Source organism: Osmerus mordax, chromosome 21 (assembly GCF_038355195.1).
Source record: "Osmerus mordax isolate fOsmMor3 chromosome 21, fOsmMor3.pri, whole genome shotgun sequence".
NCBI lineage: Eukaryota > Metazoa > Chordata > Actinopteri > Osmeriformes > Osmeridae > Osmerus > Osmerus mordax.
The window spans coordinates 13,761,696-13,780,738 of record NC_090070.1 but is presented as its reverse complement, the minus strand read 5'-3'; the positions used below and the strand labels follow the sequence as shown (position 1 = coordinate 13,780,738).

General features: G+C 46.8%; 2 protein-coding genes across 2 annotated transcripts; both read left to right on the top strand.

Moving 5' to 3' along the window:
* Positions 1-3,466: 3,466 nt before the first annotated feature.
* Positions 3,467-6,092, top strand: LOC136965011 (endoplasmic reticulum magnesium-transporting P-type ATPase-like). The gene is made up of 7 exons (XM_067258986.1): positions 3,467-3,539; positions 3,690-3,886; positions 3,967-4,118; positions 4,228-4,330; positions 4,451-4,537; positions 5,714-5,806; positions 6,081-6,092. Exons 1-7 carry the CDS (start codon positions 3,467-3,469, stop codon positions 6,090-6,092), a joined length of 717 nt encoding a protein of 238 aa, XP_067115087.1.
* Positions 6,093-7,489: 1,397 nt separating this feature from the next.
* Positions 7,490-17,741, top strand: LOC136965010 (endoplasmic reticulum magnesium-transporting P-type ATPase-like). The gene is made up of 17 exons (XM_067258984.1): positions 7,490-7,616; positions 7,971-8,138; positions 8,294-8,396; positions 8,608-8,804; positions 8,911-9,041; positions 9,387-9,513; positions 9,756-9,847; positions 9,930-10,029; positions 10,112-10,220; positions 10,726-10,807; positions 11,054-11,131; positions 12,474-12,559; positions 12,738-12,819; positions 16,351-16,487; positions 16,585-16,703; positions 17,419-17,536; positions 17,669-17,741. The coding sequence occupies exons 1-17, from the start codon at positions 7,490-7,492 to the stop codon at positions 17,739-17,741; spliced, it is 1,929 nt and encodes a 642-aa protein (XP_067115085.1).
* Positions 17,742-19,043: the final 1,302 nt, after the last annotated feature.

The window sequence follows — 19,043 nt, the reverse complement described above, 5'->3', positions numbered from 1 at the left end:
CCCCTGACCTGTTAGCATGCCTGTCCTGTACTGCCTGGAGTCAGCGGTGGAGCAGGTCGATGGTGTCACCGGGCATGAAGTGCAGGTCTGTACTCACACAGACGACAAACCACCGTGACTTCAACACACACACTCACACAGTACACACTCATACACACACTCACAAAGTACATACTCATACACACACCATACACACAGTACATACTCATACACACACTCACACACACACACCATACACACACTCACACAGTACACACTCATACACACACTAACACAGTACACACTCATACACACACTCACACACGCCATACACACTCACACACTCACACAGTACACACTCATACACACACTCACACAGTACACACTCATACACACACTCACACACGCCATACACACACACACTCACACACCATACACACACACAGAAAGGTTGAAGGTGTGATCCACATCTATAGGGCCATGCTGAGGTGTAGGGTAGCAGGGCTACTGAGAGATGGTCATGTCTGGACTTGCATTAATTCTCATAACAGATCAAACACCTGAATTAAACAGCTGAATATATTGAAGTTACTTTTTGTAAATACAGGTATCAATATCCAGAGCTCACATTTTGGACACATCGATAGCATGTCAAATGTATATTGTGTATCCTTGCTTTAGGATGTGCTACTTAACATGATGTCTTCGTAAACACGTTGACCTTCAGTGATTTGGTGAGTATAGATGCTATATTTTAGTGTTGCTTTCAGCTAGTTCACCTTGTCCGTTCATAGCCTGTTACCCGCTGAAAAGTACAGCCATGTGTAGTATAGGAAGGAGAGAGAGGAGGGTACAACAAGGAGACGGAGAGCAGGGGGAGGAGAGAGAAAAGTAAGAGAGAGCAAAAAGAGGAGCAAGAGGAAAGAGCAGTGGGAGGAGAAGGAGGAGAGAGACAGTAGAGAGAAAGAGAGAGAGAGGGGAAAGAGAGAGGGGAAAAAGAGAGGGAGAGGAGAGAGAGAGAAGGGAGAGAGAGGGGAGATAGAGGGGAGAGAGAAAGGGGAAAGAGAGAGAGAGAGAGAGAGAGAGAGAGAGAGAGAGAGAGGGAGTGAGAGGGGAGGGAGAGGGGAGGGAGAGAAAGAGGTGTCAGCTGATGTTGACACATCAGATTAATGTGGCCTTACATACTGTCATCATAGTGAGAAAATAACACACCAGTCACACACAAACACACTGGACACACACACACACACTGGACACACACACACTGGACGCACAATCACTGAACATGCACACACTGAACACACAGCTATGTACACACACACACAACCTTTGTCAGTTTTCTGATCTAACCATTAACTACAGCTGTGTTCATTAGACTGCACACCTTGCGTTCCACATGTGTGTGAGAGAGTCTGAGAGCAGATCGGAAGATGCGTGTGTGTGTGGGTTTTGTTGTGTTGCGTGCTTGTTTGTGGGTGTTTTTTTGTGTTGTGTGCTTGTTTGTGTGTCTGTTTTGTTGTGTTGCGTGCTTGTTTGTGTGTGCGTTTTTGTATGTGATGATACGGTTATAATTACATATGTTGTACCTTTACTGTGGTCTGCTTTGGCAACATTGTTTAACCTGAACATTCATGCCAATAAAGCATATTGAATTGGGAGAGAGAGACAGAAACGGGGAGAGAGAGAGAAAATAGTTCTGTGTTTGACAGGCACAGAGCAGCAAACATTTGGAACTGACAGTTCTCCTCTCACACACTCACACACACACAATGACACACAGAAAATTACCTGAATGTAGTGAGGAGCAGGGAAGTAGAAGAGAAGAGAGGAGAGAATAGGAGAGAGGAGAGGAGAGAAGAGAGAAGATAGGAGAGAAGAGGAGGGAGGAGAGAAGAGGAGAGAAGAGGAGAGAGAAAAGAGAAGAGAGGAGAGAGGAGAAGAGAAGAGAGAGAAGATAGGAGAGAAGAGACGAGAAGAGAGGAGAGAAGAGGAGAGAGGAGAGAGGAGAGAAGAGGAGAGAGGAGAGAAGAGAGAAGAGAGGAGAGAGGTGAGGAAAGGGGAGAAGAGAAGGTTGTGAGATGGTGAGTGTGTTATTTTCTATATCTTCCTCGTCATTTTCATCAAGGTTCATTATGAAAACAATCCCATGATGTACGTACTTCCTCCTGGTCGACCTATATATATTTGTGTACGTGTGTGTATGTGTGTGAATGTGCTTGTGTGTATGTGTGTGTATGGTATGCATGTGTGGAGTGTATATGGTATGTGTGTGTGTGTGTTTGTATGTGTGTGTGTATGGTGTGTGTGTGTGTATGTTTGTGTATGAGTGTGTGTGTATGGTGTGTGTGTATGGTTTTGTGTATGAGTGTGTGTGTGTGTGTGTTGTGTGTATGGTGTGTGTGTGTGAGCAGAGTGAGGGTGTGTGTTCTCCTGGTCTCTCGTCTGTGGAGGCTTTGAAGAAACTCCATAGTCAGCTGATCTCTCTGCTGCTGGGAGTGGAGCCTACTGTACAGGTACACACCCACCCACACACACACACACACACACACACACCTCCACTCTGCACACACACACCCTGACCCTCCATGTGTCCTCCAGTGTTTCCTGCAGGTGTCGGTGCGCTGGTCTTCTCTCCACTGGCCTGCAGCTCTGCTCACTCTTTTCTCTGCTGCCGTGCTGCTGGTCACACACACTCTGCTGCAGCACAGGTACTCTCTCACACACACACTCTGCTGCAGCACAGGTACTCTCTCACACACACTCTGCTGCAGCACAGGTACTCTCTCACACACTCTGCTGCAGCACAGGTACTCTCTCACACACACTCTGCTGCAGCACAGGTACTCTCTCTCACACACACTCTGCTGCAGCACAGGTACTCTCTCACACACACACTCTGCTGCAGCACAGGTACTCTCTCTCACACACACTCTGCTGCAGCACAGGTACTCTCTCACACACACACTCTGCTGCAGCACAGGTACTCTCTCTCACACACACTCTGCTGCAGCACAGGTACTCTCACACACACACTCTGCTGCAGCACAGGTACTCTCACACACACACTCTGCTGCAGCACAGGTACACTCTCACACACACTCTGCTGCAGCACAGGTACTCTCTCACACACACACTCTGCTGCAGCACAGGTACTCTCTCACACACACTCTGCTGCAGCACAGGTACTCTCTCTCAGACACACTCTGCTGCAGCACAGGTACTCTCTCACACACACTCTGCTGCAGCACAGGTACTCTCTCACACACACTCTGCTGCAGCACAGGTACTCTCTCTCACACACACTCTGCTGCAGCACAGGTACTCACTCACACACACACTGCTGCAGCACAGGTACTCACTCACACACAGACACACACACACACACACTCACATGATGTCCTCTAACACTAGCTTTTCTTGCAGTGATGGATCTGCTCTGATAGGCTGCTTTGCTCTGTGGCTCCTCCTATTGGTCGGAACTATTGCCATGGCTGCACAACAGAGTCTCAGAGGAGAGGAAATCCCCAGAAGAATACAGACCATAATAATCACTATAGAGGGTAATAAATCATCCTACTGTATGTACAAGGCACTGTCAGTACCAGTCAGAGCCAGTCAGTAAGGAACAATCTGACCAGTTTGAATGAAGAGTTGTGCTCGTAGTTTGGATGTGAGCAGAGTTACAAGCAATGACCTGTTGTGATTGATAGAGCTTCTGAGCCAGCCTGTCCCTGATTGGTCTCAAGGCTACTGCAATCTGCTGACCCCGCCCTCCCAGGCTGTGTCGCTGCAGTGGGTGTACAGAGACGGCCAATTGGTCAACCTACCTGTCAGTCTCCTGGTAGAGGGTGACATCATCGCCCTGAGACCTGGCCTTCCCGCCCCCACGGAACTCCGTGGTATCCAGGTAACAGTTGTCATGGCAACCAATCCCAACCCTAGTCCTAGACAAAGCTCTGCCCTGCTTAATGGTCTCCATCATTACAGGAAGAGGAACATGTGGTCCTATCACGTAGCGACGTCTTCATCCACGCCTCCTCTCCCCTCTCCCCATTGGGCAGCCACAGGCCCCGCCCACAGCGTCTCCTCCAACCACAGCTGTTCAGGGTCACTAAGACCCCCACTCTGGAGACCGTGATGTGAGACTTCCTGTTTCCTGCTTCTTACTTTGTTCTGCTCTACTCTGCTCTGCTCTACTCCTCTTAACTCTGTTCTACTCTACTCTCTGACGTATCCCTTGTGCTCCAGGCGCTGTTTGGAGCATGCTCAGAAGCGTCCTGTCTCTGTCCTGGATAACGAGCGCTTCGCCGTGCAGACGCTGCTGGAGAGAGGCCTTGCCCCCCTGACTCTAGTAACTATGCTAAGCTACAAGCTAAGTCTCTGCTCTTCTTGTATTGATTATGCTAAGCTACAAGCTAAATGTCTGCTCTACTTGTGTTGATGATGCAAAGCTAATCTCAGCTGTTTGCAGATTCTGCTGTTACTGCTAAACCTGCTGCGCTTCCTGCTGGGATCTCCAGGAGTTGGACCCTGGCCTGTGGCCCTGCTGCAGACCCCAGTAACACACACACACACACACAGAGCTCCATACACACACACACACACACAGACCTCCATACACACACACACAGACCTCCATACACACACACTCACACAGACCCCAGTAACACACACACACACAGACTTCCATACACACACATTCACACAGACCTCCATACACACACATTCACACAGACCTCCATACACACACACTCACACAGACCCCAGTAACACACACACACACACACAGACCTCCACACACACACACTCACACAGACTCCAGTAACACACACACACAGACCTCCATACAAACACACAGACCCCAGTAACACACACACACACACACACAGACCTCCATTCACACACACTCACACAGACCCCAGTAACACACACACACAGACCTCCATACACACACACTCACACAGACTCCAGTAACACACACACACAGACCTCCATACAAACACACAGACCCCAGTAACACACACACACACAGACCCCAGTAACACACACACACAGACCTCCATAACACACACACACACACAGACCCCAGTAACACACACACACAGACCTCCATAACACACACACACACACAGACCCCAGTAACACACACACACACACAGACCTCCATACACACACACTCACACAGACCCCAGTAACACACACACACAGACCCCAGTAACACACACACACATAGACCTCCATAACACACACACACACACCCACATAACACACACACTCACACACAGACACTCTCACACACATTCACACACACATTTTCATTCTTTATAAGTTTCTATAGTAAAAACGTTCTATTTTCTGGTTTGAATATTTGTGTTCAAAATGTTATACTAGATAAATTCTGTATATTGTCGGCACACTGTAGTTAAAAGTTACATTGGACTATTATTTGACATATGCATGCACGTATGCATGTTCTAACATTAGCAACATGAATTAACTGACATTCATTTTTATTATTCTAACCATTTGTACCTATTGTAATCAGTACGATTATTGTACTTTCTTAACAGTATCATTATAATTTTTCTATCTTAACATTAGTATTAACAACCAATAATATTATTATTATTATAACTTTACATTATTATTATCATTAATATTGTTAATAATATGATTCTTATTCTTATTGTTGTTAATATTCTTATTGTTGTTAATCTTGTTGGTTGCTCCTCAGGTGAATGGGACTTTACCCCTGCTGCCCCTCACCTTCCCGTTGCTATGGTTACTGGTGAATGTGTATGGAGAGGTGCGGGTTCTCAACCAGCTGGTACACACACAACAGAACTGGTGGGTAGGTACACACACACACCCTCACATACCAGGGGCGTGTTCCATAAGGCTGGGACTTGAACTAACCTAACAACCCTAACCCTAACAACCCTAACAACCCTAACCCTAACAACCCTAACAACCCTAACCCTAACAAGTCAGTCGGGGCTAAAGCGGTTCCATAAAGGCAAATTCTAGTTCACGCAATCCGACTAATTCAAGTCAGATTCAAGAAGTCAAGATAATTGCGTGTGCCCCATATTCTTAACCAGCCCAAGAGGTAGAACAGGGATCATATCGATCCCCCACGGCAAAGCTACATGTTCACGGCCACATGACTTCTTCCAGAAAGAACGTTCTCTTTAAGGTGTACTATGACAGCTCCCTCATCCACCCCCTCATCAAAATGACACGCTGTGATTGACATGAACAATACGTGGGTTGAGGTCCTTTTCTATCGACCTTTACTTACCTTTACTGACTTTTTTTACATAGTTAATAAATAGCCTAAAATTAACCAATAACTTTTTAACATAGTTTTCGTATTAGGAAGATGGAGGATAGAGGCATGGATTTAGGTTTGTTTTGCAATCATAAATGATTTATGTAGCTATCATCATTGTATTGGGGTAATGTAGATCAAAACATATTTTATGTAGCATCAATCGTTTGATTTCACAAAACTACAATATAAGTAAAACATAGGCTGTGTAGGTTTGTATTATTCTGAAATCATTGTTCATCAAGTTTCATCGTTTTCCCCTTTGGTTCAGTGTTACAGGAACGTCTGGTTCAGCAACAACACAGGCTAAGCCTGGCTAAGCCTGACAGTTATCCTGCCCCCGGACCAGGCTAGTTTCACAGCATAAGTTGTCATACTCAAGTTCAAACTACATAAAACTGGCTTTATGGAACCGAATCAACTGTAAATTAGTCAGACTAACTGACATATGCCTGGCTTATTGGGTAAACTGGCTTTATGGAACCGAATCAACTGTAAATGAGTCAGACTAACTGACATATGCCTGGCTTATTGGGTAAACTGGCTTTATGGAACCGAATCAACTGTAAATGAGTCAGACTAACTGACATATGCCTGGCTTATTGGGTAAACTGGCTTTATGGAACAGGTAGGTACACATACACACACATCACAGTGTTTTTATATGCTGTGTTTCTATAACAGGAAATGATGCGTGAAACAGGCAGGAAGTGTGTGTGTGTCCTGCGAGGACGCCATGCAGCTCTCTGCTTCACCTCCAGTCTGCTGCACAGCCTGGGCTCCGTCACTGTGAGTGTGTGTGAGTGATTGTGTTAACATACAAACAGGGACTAGTGTGTTACCTGTGTGTGAGTGGGGTATTTGTGATGTGTGTGTAGGTGCTGTGCTGTGTGGATAAGCAGGGGGTTCTCTCCTGGCCCAGTCCGAACCCAGACAAGGTTCTGTTCTTCAGCAAACACACACAACAGGCCTGTGGGAAGGAGAAGCACACACAGGTAACACACTCACACACACAGACTCACACACACACACACTCACTCACACTCCCTCCCTCCCTGCTTGTCCCAGGTGGAGGTGCTCTCCATGTCCAGAGGAAGGGGCGGGAACTCTAGAGTGGTGTTTGATGATTCGTCCTGGTGTAGACACACCTCCTCTCTCAGACCAATGGGATTGGCAATGATGCTTTGTGGCCACTCCACCCTGCCAGTGATGCTCCGCCTTTTTGATCACCTGACCCAGAAGGCCCGGCCCCAGCACCTGGAGGCAACGCCCCCCTGGGGAGTCTGGGAGCTGCCAAGGATTCTGGGTAATTAGGAGGAAAACACATCAATGATAACACTGTACATTTGTAATACTGCTGGTGTGGTGCTTGTTAGACTGAGAGTATCCTGCCATGAGGGAAACATACTGGACAACAAACCGCTCATCCAAACAACTTCAGAGCAATACACCTGATGAATTTCATATCATACAGATAATTGAGCCACAGACAGACACACAACCACTTGCACACATATTCCTGTCTTTGTAGTTAGATATAATTGTATTGTTAATGTTATATAAAACATAAATAATTCAACTTTACATTGTTATACCAATCCATTGTGTGTGTGTATGTTCATGTGTACGGTGTGTGTGTATGGTATGTCTGTGTGTGCAGGGTTCTGTCCATCAGCTCAGCAGGTGTTCCAGAGAAGGAAGAGTGTTGCAGCCTACTTCCTACCCACAACCCCCTGCTCCACACAGAACATGCCCCCTCGCCCACCATTGGCTGGTCGGCTGCCCTTCCCACACCTCATTGCCTTACAGGTCCAACACACTCTCACAGGTAACACACACCCACACACACTATGAGGTAACACACACACACACACACTGTACATGGTCAGAGTGTGTGTTCTTCTCCAGGGTCAGAGTGTGTGTTCTTCTCCAGGGTCAGAGTGTGTGTTCTTCTCCAGGGTCAGAGTGTGTGTTCTTCTCCAGGGTCAGAGTGTGTGTTCTCGTACGGCTCTGCTGAGTTGATCCTGGCCGGCTGCTCAGAGGTCTGGGACGGAGAGGAGCTGCAGCCTCTCACCGACGCCGACAGGTAGGAGAGAGAGAAGAAGTGTGTGGGTGTGTGTGTGATACTAGTCTATGTGTAGATGCATGTAGAGGTGTGTGTGTGTGATACTAGTCTACGTGTAGATGCATGTAGAGGTGTGTGTGTGATACTAGTCTACGTGTAGATGCATGTAGAGGTGTGTGTGTGTGTGTGTGTGAGAGAGAGAGAGAGCTACATCCATATCTGTGTCTCCCAGGAAGAAGGTTCTAGATTTCTACGAGCGTTCCTGTGTGTCCGGCCAGTGTCTGACCCTGTCCTTCAAACCGCTGCTGGACACACAACACACTCTCCACGACACACACCCTAATGAAGACACACACCTCCATCCTCACCTGGACAGCACCTGTCTGGAGCTTCCCCCCACACACAACCTGGACTCACCTGAGCTGTCAGGTAACACAAATACACACACCCATATACACACACACACACACACATATATGTACTGTATGTGTGTGTGTGTGTATGAGTGTGTGTGTGTGTGTGTGTGTTCCTGCAGGCCAGGTGTTTCTGGGTGCAGTGTCCAGTGTGTTTGGTGCTCGTCCTGTGATGGTGAGGCTGGTGTCTGGGCTGGACTCCGCATGCATCCGCCTGGTCTACTTCTCTACTGAGCAGGAGATCAAGAGCAAGGTGATCACACACACACACACACATCTACACACACACACTCTTACACACACACACACACACACACACACACACTCACATCTACACACTCACATCCACACACTCACACACACTCACATCTACACATTACATTTAGTCATTTAGCAGACGCTCTTATCCAGAGCGACTTACAGTAAGTACAGGGACATTCCCCCCGAAGCAAGTAGGGTCTAGCATCAAGGCTATAGCCAAGATCAGATCCTTCTGGACTGAAATATTTAGCTCTGCATATAGTTGAGTGTGCTGTTGTGAACTTATGTGTTATTGGTTGTTGCAAGAGGCAATCTGATTTATGATTGGATTTTGCAGGTGTTTGCAGAGAAGATGGGATTGGAGACTGGCTGGAACTGCCACATCTCCCTCCAATCAGAACGTAGCTTCCCTCTGGACACCCCCTGTCCAGCAGACAAGAGGAGAGGGGGAGGAGAGGATGAAGGTGAGAGAGAGAGAGAGAGAGAGAGAGAGAGAGAGAGATAGAGAGAGAGAGAGACAGGGAGGGACACCCCCTGTCCAGCAGAGAAGAGGAGAGGGGGAGGAGAGGAGAGGAGGAAGGTGAGAGAGAAAGAGGGTTAGATAGAGAGGAGGAAGGTAAGAGAAACAGAGAGGGAGGGAGGTGAGTGAGAAAGAGATATCTGCATGCTGTAGCTGGCTGCTGACCTCTGACCTCTGACCCTTCAGAGGTGTGTCTCCTGGATGAGCAAAGATCAGTGGGCGGAGACGACCTCAGGTTGGACCAAGAAGGGGCATATATAATGGAGGACTTGAACAGGGTAAGACACACATACACACATACACACACACAAACACACTCACATACTCTCACAAACACTGTGTAATGTACTGTGTCTGCAGGCCAAGCTTCCTAGAGGGATAGAGAACGTGCGTCCTCATCTGGAGAACATCGACAATGTTCCTCTCCTGGTTCCTCTCTTCACAGACTGCACCCCACAGAGTAACCCAGACCCTGACCCCTGATCCATGACCAATCTCATCACAGCATATTGTAATGTATGTGTGTTTGTGTGTGTGTGTAGCGGTGTGTGAGATGGTAAAGGTGATGCAGGACTATGGAGAGGTGGTGTGTTGTCTTGGCAGCAGTCAGAACATCAACAACAACAACGTCTTCCTCCAGAGTGACATCAGGTAGGGTGGAGTCAGGGTGGAGTCAGGGTGGAGTCAGGGTGGAGTCAGGGTGCTCCCTCCTACTCAACCTCTGCTCCCTTCCTCTCTCCTCCCCCTCCCTCTCTCCTCCCCCTCCCTCTCTCCTCTACTCCATCCCCCTTCCTCTCTCCTCTCCTCTCTCTCTAACCATAACCCTCTCTCCTCTCCTCTCCTCTCTCTCTAACCATAACCCTCTCTCCTCTCCTCTCCCTCTAACCCTAACCCTCTCTCCTCTCTCTCTAATCCTAACCCTCTCCTCTCTCCTCTCTCCTCTCCTCTCTCTCTAACCCAAACCCTCTCTCCTCTCCTGCTCTAGTATCTGTCTCGAGCCCCTCCTTCCCTGCTGCCCGATTGATGGAAGTGCAGAAACACCAGAAACACTAAAAGAAACAGAAACACCTGCCCCTATGAGGCCACCGTCACCTCCCCTCTCCTCCCCCTCCTCCCTCTCCTCCCCCTCCTCCCCCTCCTCCCCCTCTCTCTCCAGCCTGTCCAGCGCTCTCTGTGGGCTGTCCTGCTCTCTGCACCTCAGCCCCACAAACCTCACTCTCATCCAGCTCATCAGACAGGTACACGGTTACACACACACATACACATAAACGCACTTGCACACATACACACACACAAACCTCACTCTTTTACAGCTCTTCAAACAGGTATAGGCCCCACATATAAACATGCATCTGTCCACTCTCTCAAACCTCATACTGTGTGTGTGTGTGTGTGTGTGTGTGTGTGTGTGTGTGTGTGTGTGTGTGTGTGTGTGTGTGTGTGTGTGTGTGTGTGTGTGTGTGAATGAATGTGTGTCTATACAGGCACGTCACACTACTGCTGGTATTAGGAAATGCTTCCTTTTCCTACTTCAGTGTCAGCTGTACTTGGTCCTCATACAGGTAACACACATATACATACACACCCATATATACACACATACATACACACACACACACATATACATATACAGAGGCGAGTATGTGTGTATCTATGTGTGTGTGTTTCAGGTCCTGGAGTGTGTCTGTGTGTTTCAGGTCCTGGAGTGTGTGTGTGTGTTTTAGGTACCAAGTATTGACACCTAGAATGATTGATTGTTGTCGCCTCACCTGTGTTAATTAGGAGGTGACTACTTACTAGAAAAAGGCATTGAGCATTGTGTTTGGTGAGAGCCTGACGTGTGGAATGGTGAAACCTTAGAGACTTTAGCAGGCACACGGTTTAGAGACGCTAGCAGGCACACGGTTTAGAGACGCTAGCAGGCACACGGTTTAGAGACGCTAGCAGGCACATGGTTTAGAGACGCTAGCAGGCACACGGTTTAGAGACGCTAGCAGGCACACGGTTTAGAGACGCTAGCAGGCGCACGGTTTAGAGACGCTAGCAGGCGCACGGTTTAGAGACGCTAGCAGGCGCACGGTTTAGAGACGCTAGCAGGCGCACGGTTTAGAGACGCTACCAGGCGCACGGTTTAGAGACGCTAGCAGGCACACGGTTTAGAGACGCTAGCAGGCGCATGGTTTAGAGACGCTAGCAGGCGCATGGTTTAGAGACGCTAGCAGGCGCATGGTTTAGAGACGCTAGCAGGCGCATGGTTTAGAGACACTAGCAGGCGCATGGTTTAGAGACGCTAGCAGGCGCATGGTTTAGAGACGCTAGCAGGCTCATGGTGCTTCTATCTGTTTTATTTGCATCGTTTACTTTATCATTTCTTTTGTGACAACACCTACGTTTAATAAACATACTGAACTATTGAAAACTCCTACGGCTTCAATGGAAGTTACTTAGTAGAGGACACTACAGTGTATGTTTCAGGTCCTGGAGTGTGTGTGTTTCAGGTACTGGGGTGTGTGTGTTTCAGGTACTGGGGTGTGTGTGTGTTTCAGGTACTGGGGTGTGTGTGTGTTTCAGGCACTGGGGTCTGTGTGTGTTTCTGGTACTAGGGTGTGTGTCTGTGTTTCAGGTACTGGGGTGTGTGTGTGTTTCTGGTACTGGGGTGTGTGTGTGTTTTAGGTACTGGGGTCTGTGTGTGTTTCTGGTACAAGGGTGTGTGTGTGTGTTTCAGGTACTGGGGTGTGTGTGTGTGTGTTTCAGGTACTGGGGTCTGTGTGTGTTTCTGGTACTGGGGTGTGTGTGTGTTTCAGGTACTGGGGTCTGTGTGTGTTTCAGGTACTGGGGTGTGTGTGTGTTTCAGGTACTGGGGTGTGTGTGTGTTTCAGGTACTGGGGTGTGTGTGTGTTTCAGGTACTGGGGTGTGTGTGTCAGCTTCCCCCTCCTCTGGGAACCACAGACATCCTCTCTCTGTCCTGCTTCTATTTTCCCATACTCAGGTACCCATACTCACACACACACAGTCTCAGGTACAAATACTCACATACTCACACACACACACACACACACACACACACCAACCCACACACTTCTTTAAATTATTATAGTTAACTAATGTGTGTGTGTGTTGTGTGTGTCTATGTGTATGTTTGTTTGTGTGTGTGTATGTGTTTGCAGTTTGTCTCTCCTGGGAAAGCCATTTGACAGTTCCATAATGACGCTTCCCACTGGGAAAAACCTGCATGGCCTGCCGAGGAAGGTAACTCTTTCTACCTACCCTTATCTACCCTCTACCTGCCCTTATCTACCCTCTACCTGCCCTTATCTACCCTCTACCTGCCCTTATCTACCGTCTACCTACCCTTATCTACCCTCTACCTGCCCTTATCTACCCTCTACCTACCCTTATCTACCCTCTACCTGCCCTTATCTACCCTCTACCTACCCTTATCTACCCTCTACCTGCCCTTATCTACCCTCTACCTACCCTTATCTACCCTCTACCTACCCTTATCTACCCTCTACCTGCCCTTATCTACCCTCTACCTACCCTTATCTACCCTCTACCTGCCCTTATCTACCCTCTACCTACCCTTATCTACCCTCTACCTGCCCTTATCTACCCTCTACCTACCCTTATCTACCCTCTACCTGCCCTTATCTACCCTCTACCTACCCTTATCTACCCTCTACCTACCCTTATCTACCCTCTACCTGCCCTTATCTACCCTCTACCTACCCTTATCTACTCTCTACCTACCCTTATCTACCCTCTACCTACCCTTATCTACCCTCTACCTGCCCTTATCTACCCTCTACCTACCCCTATCTACCTCTACCTACCCTTATCTACCCTCTACCTACCCTTATCTACCCTCTACCTACCCTTATCTACCCTCTACCTTCCCTTATCTACCCTCTACCTACCCTTATCTACCTCTACCTACCCTTATCTACCCTCTACCTACCCTTATCTACCCTCTACCTACCCTTATCTACCCTCTACCTACCCTTATCTACCCTTATCTACCCTCTACCTACCCTTATCTACCCTCTACCTACCCTTATCTACCCTCTACCTACCCTTATCTACCCTCTACCTACCCCTATCTACCCTCTACCTACCCTTATCTACCCTCTACCTACCCTTATCTACCCTCTACCTACCCTTATCTACCCTCTACCTACCCTTATCTACCCTTATCTACCCTCTACCTACCCCTATCTACCCTCTACCTACCCCTATCTACCTCTACCTACCCTTATCTACCCTCTACCTACCCCTATCTACCTCTACCTACCCTTATCTACCCTCTACCTACCCTTATCTACCCTCTACCTACCCCTATCTACCCTCTACCTACCCTTATCTACCCTCTACCTACCCTTATCTACCCTCTACCTACCCTTATCTACCCTCTACCTGCCCTTATCTACCCTCTACCTGCCCTTATCTACCCTCTACCTACCCTTATCTACCCTCTACCTACCCTTATCTACCCTTATCTACCCTCTACCTACCCCTATCTACCCTCTACCTACCCCTATCTACCTCTACCTACCCTTATCTACCCTCTACCTACCCCTATCTACCTCTACCTACCCTTATCTACCCTCTACCTACCCTTATCTACCCTCTACCTACCCCTATCTACCCTCTACCTACCCCTATCTACCTCTACCTACCCTTATCTACCCTCTACCTACCCTTATCTACCCTCTACCTACCCCTATCTAACCTCTACCTACCCCTATCTACCTCTACCTACCCTTATCTACCCTCTACCTACCCCTATCTACCTCTACCTACCCCTATCTACCTCTACCTACCCTTATCTACCCTCTACCTACCCTTATCTACCCCTACTATCCCTGACTACCCCCACCTACCCCTATCTACCCTCTACCTACCCTTATCTACCCTCTACCTACCCTTATCTACCCTCTACCTACCCTTATCAACCTCTACCTACCCTTATCTACCCTCTACCTACCCTTATCTACCCCTACTATCCCTGACTACCCCCACCTACCCCTATCTACCCTCTACCTACCCTTATCTACCCTCTACCTACCCTTATCTACCTCTACCTACCCCTACTATCCCTGACTACCCCCACCTACCCCTATCTACCCTCTACCTACCCTTATCTACCTCTACCTACCCTTATCTACCTCTACATACCCTTATCTACCTCTACCTACGCTTATCTACCCTTTACCTACCCCTACTACCCCTGACTACCCCCACCTACCCCTATCTACCCTCTACCTACCCTTATCTACCCCTACTACCCCTGACTACCCCCACCTACCCCTATCTACCCTCTACCTACCCTTCTATCTTCTCATAGACAAACATCAGCCATGCCAGTCGAGTGTCTGGTTCCTTGGGAAGACTCTGAACAGTGTCAGCATTCCCAGTACAGCCTGGAACACGGCATTTACGACCGTGGTCCAATTTCAATATCCTTGAAAAACTTCCAAATTTTCTTCTTTGTAATTCCTGTGAAAATACACAGAGCAGTGCGCAACTAAACTAGTGTCTTAGCTTAACTACATTTTGGGGTGTGACAGAGGTACAGACCATAGCCAAAAAAGGTGGAGCCACATTTGTGATGTCACAAATGCGGCTTTTTGGAAACCAACCGTTTTACAGTGGCAGTTTCAAATTGTGAGATTTGCATAGGAAAGAGTTGTCATTGGACATTGAGGTTCACTGTATGTCCATTTTACCCACTACCTCTCTACCCCACCGAACTGTCCTTATTCAACTGTGACAACTATGACCATGACACAATCTTTTATACATGAGGATAACCCTAACCTCTGGTGTTCTCTTTATACATGAGGATAACCCTATCTCTGGTGTTCTCTTTATACATGAGGATAACCCTATCTCTGGTGTTCTCTTTATACATGAGGATAACCCTATCTCTGGTGTTCTCTTTATACATGAGGATAACCCTATCTCTGGTGTTCTCTTTACATTTACATTTACATTTATTCATTTAGCAGACGCTTTCATCCAAAGCGACTTCCAAGAGAAAGCTTTACAAAGTGCATAGGTCACTGATCATAACAACAAGATAGCCAAAAACATTGCGAGTAGCCAAAACATGAAGCACACATTGTGAACAACCAAAGTAAGTGCCAAAGGGAAGAACCATAAGAGCATGTAGTTAAACAAGTTACAATTAAACAACATGAATCGCTATAAGTGCAAGTGTACCTGTGGAAAAAAGCAAGCAACAGTAATAAAAACAATATATCACAGCGAGAACAAAAATTTAAATCAGTTACCACTAACCACAAGAGCAACAAGTCTCTAAGCAAGAGTCATTGTGATCCTTGAGGAAACTAACATCGGGTCAAGCGAACCATTCCTAAGTACCGTTGTACTCCCGGAACAAGTGCGTCTTGAGCCTTTTCTTGAAGGTGGAGAGACAGTCAGTATCTCTGATGGAGGTGGGGAGTTGATTCCACCACTGGAATCAACTCTTTATACATGAGGATAACCCTATCTCTGGTGTTCTGCTAATCTTATACATGAGGCCCCTGGTGTTTTGCCTCCCTGTGGAAAATGAGTGTCAAGTGTTTGTATCCCCCGCCCCCCCCCCCTTTCTTTCCCTCTGTGAAGCACATTGTGTTGCCTCCTGGTATGAAATGCGCTATATAAAAAAAGTTTGATTACATTTTATTTAAACATGTGTGTGTGTGAATGTATGTGTGTGTGTGCATGTGTGTGTGAATGTCTGTGTGTGTGTGTGTATGATGAGTGTGTGTGCAGACCCAGCGTGTGTTTGTGGTGTGTTTTCTTGGCAGGTTTGGCCTGAGTGTGTTTATCCTCCTGGCCTGCTTCACCATCACTCTGCATGGTCTCTGCGTCCACGCTGCCCTGAGACCACACACACCCTGTCCCCAGAGGTACACACACACACCCTGTCCCCAGTGGTACACACACACACACACACCCTGTCCCCAGTGGTACACACACACACACCCTGTCCCCAGAGATAACTAGCTACTTACTTGTCTCCTGCAGCAATTCTTCTTCCTGGTCACCTGACTGGTTTGGTCTCCAATCAGATGGTCTCTCTCTGGCCCAGCATGTCACATCTTTCTTTACTCTGCTCACTGCTAGTAAGACACACACACATCTACACACACACATCTACACAAACACATCTACACACACACATCTACACACACAGGTAGAAATACAAAAAAATACATTTTTTTTTTTTTTTTATTCACATATTTGTTTCTGTAGTCTACAGTTTATGACATGCATGTCTTGTCAAATTGTGTGTGTGTGCATGTTTGTGTGTGGGTGTGTACAGTGTGTACATCTCTGAGTCATGTGCATCACTCCGCCCCCCTCTGGAAGCAGAGTCCCCTGAAGAACCACTACTGGACCCTAACACTGCTGCTGCTGTGAGACACTAAACTATACTGTACACTGTACACTATACACTGTACACTATACACTATACACTATACACTATACACTGTACACTGTACACTATACACTATACACTATACACTATACACTATACACTATACACTATACACTGTACACTATACACTATACACTGTACACTGTACACTGTACACTGTACACTGTACACTGTACACTGTACACTATACACTGTACACTATACACTGTACACTGTACACTGTACACTGTACACTGTACACTGTACACTATACACTATACACTTTACACTACACACTGTCGCTCACTCACACACACACACACACACCTCATACAGGCAGACACACTATCTGACCCTGTCCTACTGGCCTCCCAGACCCCTTCTCCACATCACCGTGACTACGGGTCCCCGGCTTCTAGGGTCTGACCTCTCCCCCTTTTCCCTGGGGGACGTTGCCATGGAGACGTGGCTGTTGGGGGGGCTCTGGCTGCCCCCCCTTCTCTGCATCAACGAAGCCATCAAACTTCACGAGATCAGGTACACACACACACACTCACACCACACACACACTTGCACACACACTAGGATGGACAGACCTCCCATTTTTTATCTTGTATTTCAGACATCCCATCTTTAGCATGTTCAGGACCTTCTGTGTGTGTGTTGCAGACTCAGAGTCCGGTACCAGAAGAGACAGAAGTTGCAGTTTGACACAAAGCTGGGAATGAACTCTCCTTTCTGAAACACACATACACTAACTGGAATGAACTCTCCTTTCTGAAACACACACATCTCCTTTCTGAAACACACACATCTCCTTTCTGAAACACACACACACTAACTGAAATGAACTCTCCTTTCTGAAACACACATACACTAACTGAAATGAACTCTCCTTTCTGAAACACACACACACTAACTGAAATGAACTCTCCTTTCTGAAACACACATACACTAACTGAAATGAACTCTCCTTTCTGAAACACACACACACTAACTGAAATGAACTCTCCTTTCTGAAACACACATACACTAACTGAAATGAACTCTCCTCTCTGAAACACACACACACTAACGGAAATGAACTCTCCTTTCTGAAACACACACACACTAACTGAAATTCTTGTGTGTGTGTTATACGGGTGTGTGGAGTATTTGTGTGTGAGATCAGGTTGTGTGTATTTCTGTGTTCTAGTCTAACTTTCTAGATATTTTATATTTAAAAAATATATATTTTAGGTTAAAGGCGGGATAATTAATGTTGTTGAGAAGCACTTTTTATCATATTTGCTGAAATAAATTTCACATCCTGATAGCCCAGTACATCTAAAGATCTGACAGTAACATGAAATCAGTCCTATATCTGTGGGTGTCGCAGGAATGTAATAAACATGACCAGTCATTAAGGTTAAGGCCATCAGGAGGTACTGGAGTTACATAATAAAGGGTTAGGGTTAGTACTAGTTACATAATAAAGGGTTAGGGTTAGTACTAGTTACATAATAAAGGGTTAGGGTTAGTACTAGTTACATAATAAAGGGTTAGGGTTAGTACTAGTTACATAATAAAGGGTTAGGGTTAGTACTAGTTACATAATAAAGGGTTAGGGTTAGTACTAGTTACATAATAAAGGGTTAGGGTTAGTACTAGTTACATAATAAAGGGTTAGGGTTAGTACTAGTTACATAATAAAGGTTTTGGGTTAGTACTAGTTACATAATAAAGGGTTAGGGTTAGTACTAGTTACATAATAAAGGGTTAGGGTTAGTACTAGTTACATAATAAAGGGGTTTTATTATGCCATTAAGGTGGGACTGGAAGCGTGTTCATGTGTGGCTTACCTACCCTGCGTTTAACTTGTCTGCACTGTTGGGGACTCACTACGTTATCTTGTGTTTGACAATTAACAAAGGATGAGGCCTGGCCACTAGGGAGAGCTGCAGTAATGAGGCCTGACCACCAGGGGGAGTTCTACACTTGACTGAGACTTAACAACAATAAAGATGGAGTGTAACTCACTGCTGCCGTTATTCTTAGATTCCCC

Coding starts and splice junctions, on each gene's coding strand:
- LOC136965011 (XM_067258986.1), top strand. CDS start 3,467: ATGGCTGCACAACAGAGTCTCAGAGGAGAGGAAATCCCCAGAAGAATA. Junction 4,119..4,227: donor CCCACTCTGGAGACCGTGAT/GTGAGACTTCCT, acceptor CTTGTGCTCCAG/GCGCTGTTTGGAGCATGCTC. Junction 4,538..5,713: donor TGGCCCTGCTGCAGACCCCA/GTAACACACACA, acceptor GTTGCTCCTCAG/GTGAATGGGACTTTACCCCT.
- LOC136965010 (XM_067258984.1), top strand. CDS start 7,490: ATGCTTTGTGGCCACTCCACCCTGCCAGTGATGCTCCGCCTTTTTGAT. Junction 10,221..10,725: donor TTCCTCCAGAGTGACATCAG/GTAGGGTGGAGT, acceptor CTCTCTCTCCAG/CCTGTCCAGCGCTCTCTGTG. Junction 10,808..11,053: donor TCATCCAGCTCATCAGACAG/GTACACGGTTAC, acceptor GTGTCTATACAG/GCACGTCACACTACTGCTGG.